Source organism: Cinclus cinclus, chromosome 6, assembly GCF_963662255.1.
Source record: "Cinclus cinclus chromosome 6, bCinCin1.1, whole genome shotgun sequence".
In the NCBI taxonomy this organism is placed as follows: domain Eukaryota; kingdom Metazoa; phylum Chordata; class Aves; order Passeriformes; family Cinclidae; genus Cinclus; species Cinclus cinclus.
Window position 1 is genome coordinate 23,955,489 of NC_085051.1, and position 6,000 is coordinate 23,961,488.

Consider the following 6,000-nt stretch of genomic DNA (forward strand, 5'->3'; position numbering starts at 1 on the left):
AAACACATTATCATCACTATACCCAAACAATAAATGTTGTTTATTCAGTGAAAAGAATGTCCTGCCTGTAACAAGACCATCTTCACTGTAGCCTTTCTGCAGATCTCATCTCCATTCCTATTCACTAAGTAATGGTCATCTCTTTTCTTCTACTTACAGTTTCATTGTGGCATGAGACATGTTGCCCTGATTTTTATGTCCCAGGAACTCAGGCATAATAAAGTTTTGCAATTATTTTTCATCTTAACTGAATACTTAATTCTCTCCCTGTTAATTTCTATTTTAACTCACATCTGTTTGTTATTTTTTTTTCTCTCTCTCTTAGCATTCCAACTGGTTGTAGAAGAATTATCTCAAATGGGGGAGGCAGGAGGTGTGGAATAACACAGCAAGTGGCACATTATGTTATTCTGGCTGCTCAATTTATGTTTTGGCCTGGTTTTGATAATGAGAAAGGGAAGAGGGGAAGAAGGGTTTGGGTGAGTCACCCATTTCAGCTCAGAAGTGGCAGGGTCATCTGGTCTGTGAGAGAATACCTTAAGTGGAAAGCTAGGGCAACACAACTTCAGAATAAAATTATAGAAAATGAAATTTATCGCAGTTCCTTACAACCCCACTTCAGACAACTGTATTAACAAGACTTTGAGATGTGCAACAGAACAATCAAAATAATGGTGATTTCAGAATGCCAATGTAGAAAACAGAAAACCAACTTAGAAAAACATATGGGGAAGTGTTTTTATTTGGGATGGGAGGAGGTGGGGTTGGAGGTTGTAATTAACAGAACAGACTCTTATACAAGTTATTCCTTAACCTAACATGGTCACACACATCTTTTTCTGAACCCAATGTCAGAATAATTTAGAAAGTTGCACAAAATTAAAAGGGAATCCCAAATCAGCATGTGGCACAGAGATAAAAGGAGGCTCACTTAAATGGCTAGTAAAGCTTCTTGCAACTAACAATCTTGTACATCTAAGAAATCTCATGTCTTACCTTCAGATGTTCAACAGAAAACCGGTTTATTTTCACACTTTAAGTATTTTTAGTCTGCTTCCTAGATTGTGTCAAGCGATTCAAGCCTTACTGACAAGTTTCACACAATTAAAAGTGCCTATTTCATAAAAAAAACAATTACAAGAAGCTAAAAGCAAGTTGGCTCATTAAGAAAAAATAATTTTGCAGGTTTCAACCTAGAGCCACTCTGGAAAAGTTATGAACTTCTCTATTAACACGTAGGTTGAAAATGCTGAGGTTGTGTGACAGAATAGCAGAATAGTGTGTCTACATGGCACTGTGATACTGTTCTTGAACACCCAAAACTCCACAACTGAAGTCAGCAATAAGAACTTCAGCAAGGTGAGTCCCATGAGTCACCCTGAACAGAGCAGTAAACAAACTTATTTCTGCCTTGAGTTTCCTTGACACAGAACAGCATTGCAGTTATGCAGGTAGGCACAAAACACCCTAACAGCAGCCTAGCAGCAACAGCACAATGAGATTCTACTCTAAGAGGACTTAGATCACTCCTTTGCTTAAATAGTTAAACAAAACTCTTTTAGTCTAGTGCCCCCTGCAAAACAGGCTTTCCACCTTTACAGCAGTGCTTCTATACTCTTGCTCCATTTTGACTTACAGAAATAGCAAAATCATGACAGAAAAAATAGCACAAAACAATCTGTTCCATTCCTGACCTTCCCCTGTACAAGAAAACCACAGAAAATTATGTACAGCTTTATAAGAGTCATTACTGAACAGTCTCTTGGGCCTAGGAAGTAATGGCTGAAAAGTTTCACTTTACAAACACTCTCTTGAATACAATCCAAATGCTTACTACTTGTAAGTCATCTTCTCTTCAGCAATTAAATGAAGTCACATTGACTTTATTCCATTCTAATTATTTTTGACACGTTAACATCAAATCACCTTACTCCTTAATTTCCTAGAACATCAAGCCGTTACAGCCACCTTAAAAAGGATGTAGTCTTCAAAGGAGTAGCTGCTTCACAGATTAAAAGAATTTCATTTTATGTAGGAAACATCGATGATACCTTACTTCAGAACAAAAGCTAACGTTCGAACGGCCTCGCAACGTAAGAGCAGCACTCCTTCCCATTGTGGGGAAACGAGTAAAAGTAAGGATGCTCACACAGATCTGCGAGCAAAACAGGTTGGTGATGGGCGAAGTCTATCACAGAAAGACGAGACGCCGCTTGCTACGACTCACAGCGGAGGAGAGGGCAGCTCGGCTCCCGCCGGCTGCTCGCGGAGACCACACCTCCGGGCACCGGAGGGATGCTCCCCGTGTCCCTGAGGGCTCTGCAGCCCTCCCACCTCAGCGCCCGACAACCCCGCTCTGTCACGGCCCGGCGCTGCCCGCTCCCCGCTCCCCAGCCGAGGCGGACACGCAGCCCCCTCAGCCCGGCCCAGCCTGGGGCCGCTCGCCGCAGTCCCCGGGAAGGACGGGCCGGCCCTCCCCATGCCGGGCCGCAGCACACCAGCGGGAGAGAATCCTCAGGAAGCCTCCCCGCCCCGCCGCGCCGCTCCTCACCCAGGTACTCGGGCCCGGGCAGCGAGAGCCGCTCGGGGCTCAGCATCCTCCTCCTGCCGCTCCTTCCCGGCTTCCGCCCGTTTCCAAGGAGCCCGACGCTCCCGGCGCTGCTCGGCCGCTCGCCCCGGCTGGGAACACGCCCCTCGCCGCCGCAGTTCCGCGCCCACAGCCGGCCCCGCCGCCCCTGCCCTCAGGGGCTGGGGCGAGGCCGGCAGAGAGCCCGGGGGAAGGGGCTGTGCCCGGAGCCCGCTGAGCGCCCTGAGGAGGGGGCTGCGCCGAGGCCGCGGTGGGTGATGCTGTCCCAGGGCCCAGGGAGAGCTCAGGGAGAGAGGGGAGAGCGAGCCAGCAGGCTCTCCCGAAGAGCCGACATAGCAAGAGGAGAGGCACGCGTAAGGTCATCCTGATCAGATTCAAGCTGTCTAATTTGACTGCTGCTAGGGATTATTTATGACTATATCTGTGGGGGAAAGACCTTGATTTAAAGGTGAAATGTAATAAGTTAAAACCACTGAATATGCTGAGTTGAAAGGGACCCATCAGAATCGTCGAGTCCGGCTCCTGGCCCTGCGTAAGACACCCCAAAAATCACACCATTAGCCTGAGAGCATTGTTCAGATGCTTCTTGAGCTCCGCCAGGCTTGGTGCTCTTACCGCTTCCCTGGGTTAATGAAGATAACGTGTAGCAGCTTTGTCCCAGAGAGCAAGGACTGAAAGTGTGAGTGACCAAGGAGATCCTTCATAGTTGTGTCCTTCCGTCTATACTATCACAGAGCTGGAATTTTTGCATCCCTTGTGCTCAGAAGAGGTAGGTATGAGGAGCCTCAGGAATTGTCCTTTCTGTGGATTAAATCAGAAGTGAGCAGAAAAGTCCTGAGTCACAGGGCTCTTTCTGTTCTTGGCTGGGAACTTGTTTGGGAATGGCCGTTGTACCAGGGATGTAGTAGAGGCAGAGCTCTTCATGTGTCTGGAAGCAAGCTCCTCTTTCCCAGAAGCTGATGTGGCTAAAATTCCCAAATCACTTCGCAGTTTCTGTCATCACTATTAGAAAAAATGCCAGTCCAGGATGTAATCCTGGGAGTAAAAAAACCCACACAAACGACTGCAGGTATTGTCTATGTTTTTAATGACAAAGAACAGAAATTTAATGAACCATTAGTACATGCATATGATCTGCATTTATTCCAGTAGACAAAAATGCTGAGGCATTGTCAACTCAACTTCAATCTACATTTAAAGGACAGCCACATTTAAAAGGGGCAAACAAGGTGTTATAACTTAACTATTAATATCCCACATAAGATTTCCTGGACCACTCCTCTGTCTTTTGTTCTGTCTTTAAAAGCATATGGCTTAGATATAAATATTTCAAAGATGAGCAGAGAGAATTGTTTAAGGAGCAAACAGTAAGACAATCCAGAGTGAAGAAAGGTTGAAAAAAATGTAAGATTGCCTTAAAGAGAGCAAGCATAATATATGAAATGATGTTATCTAAAAGTATTTGTGCTACAATGAAACTCATTGAAAACTCCAGTTTGTTCAGTCTTGCCCTTTGTGCATTTTGTTATAGGCTATAAATTTAATATGGGCTATTTTTTAGTAATAGCTACAATTAGATAGCAGAATACATTGTTACAAGATATTTTTGAGGCCAGAAATTCAGCAGAATTTAGAAAGGAAGTGGATTCAAGGAGAATGAGAAAACACAGGATTAAGTTGTTACACACATAAGCAGAGTCTCTGGTGTTTAAAATCCTCTTTTGTAATGCTGGTCAGCTGAGCTGGTAGGAGCTTTCCACAGGTTGTGCACTTTTTTGTTGTTGTTTAAACCATTTCTATAAACCAGAATTTAGCCTTGATCAGTATCTGGAATACTACATATTCTGAAATCTCTCTGGTTTTTCCTTTGGGGTTGTTGGTTGGTTGTTTTTGTTTGTTTTGTTTGGTTTTGTTTGTTTGTTTGTTTTTCACTTGTTACTCTTTAGTCTCTATGGGTCAGACTTCGTTATTTCCTTCCGAACAGCTAAGGAAAACCTTTTGGACACTGATCCCATTTGCAGTTTTAATAAGAGTAAATTTCAGTAGTAATGGTGCCTAACTGCTAACATCTTAAAGAAAATGTTATAAAAACAAGATTTCATTTCTGGAGCCATTTATAGACTTCCCTGTTTACTATTATTTCTCCCTTGGCTTGCCAGAGCCTGCATTAGGTGATATAAGTGATCAGCAGCACTCACCTCTTCCCTCACTCTCATGACCTGAAAAGGGAGAAATGCTGCCAGCCTGGCCATAGGAGTTAAGTTTCTTTTACCAACTTGATTTTAGAACTCTAGACTAGTGCATTTTAATAAATTGAGAAGGCTTTTCTGGGCCACTGGAAACCATCTGGAGGTTTAATAGATGCCCCCAGAGGGGCACATCTAACAAGGGCTTAATGTTCTTTTGGACACAGCTGGAAGAATGATGGTGAAAAAAATGTTTTTCCCATGTCACAGGCCCTTGGTAGATTGTCAGAGGTACAGATCTCACTTCAGGGCAAGCCTGTGGAGAACACTTTCACCATCTACCCTTGGAATTATGGTGGTGCTTACATCTCTTAACTAAAATTGCTGCATTTTGTTTACCAGGGGTATTTGGGTATCTATATCAGTCTTTCAGGGAGGATCATCAGTTGGATTACATTGGTACGTTTGGTGCACAATGAGTTATGTGATCTTGATTTGATTTAGCTTAATTCTCTTTGAAGTGTGGTTTAAGTAGAATTTCATAAATAGTACATTTAATAAACTGAACAAACTTAGTTATATAAGAGTCCATGTGACCACAAGTTTGAAAATAGTTAGTGGTGTAATTTTAATTATGTCATGAAGTAAAATGTCTTTATTAGGTTAAGATGTATGGACTGAAAACCTCTTTCCTGTGTAGGTTTTTTAAGTGTTTCTCAGCAACTTAGCTAAAATCAGATTTCTGTTTTTCTCCAGAAACATACACTTTGCCCCCTATGTTAATTGCTTAGCTTACTCTATGCTGATTTTATGTTCATCTTCCTGAATTATACTATCAATGTTGAACTGAACTGTTCTCCTTTCATTAGACAAAGTCTTCCTGAAAAGCAGATCTTATGTCAGAGAGAGTACTATATAGAATAATAAATAGGACTAGATATCAAGAAAAAAATTCTGGAGAAATGCCTTGTTTTAAACAGAATCAGTTACTTTGCCTGGCTTACATTACTTTTTTTTGGAATGAAATGTTTCATTTGCTTAGAATCTTAACAATCTAAGGTAGTTACAATACAGTAAGATGTATTAGAGGAAACACTGGTTTTTTTCTTCAAATGACTGATGGAAATGCTGTTGCTACAATGTACAAAGAACTAAACTGTAGACTGTCTTCAGTATTGTTCCATCTGACTGTGAAATCAATGTAAGACATTTTCACAGAAACACTAA

At 42.3% G+C, this 6,000-nt stretch overlaps 1 protein-coding gene across 1 annotated transcript in view; it reads right to left on the reverse strand.

Moving 5' to 3' along the window:
- Window positions 1-2,597, reverse strand: part of CSTPP1 (centriolar satellite-associated tubulin polyglutamylase complex regulator 1) — a 59,590-nt gene extending 56,993 nt beyond the window's left edge. Inside the window, exon 1 of the mRNA XM_062495079.1 lies at window positions 2,552-2,597. Coding sequence (XP_062351063.1) covers window positions 2,552-2,597 — 46 coding nt within the window. The remainder of the gene's footprint in view (window positions 1-2,551) is intronic.
- Window positions 2,598-6,000: the final 3,403 nt, after the last annotated feature.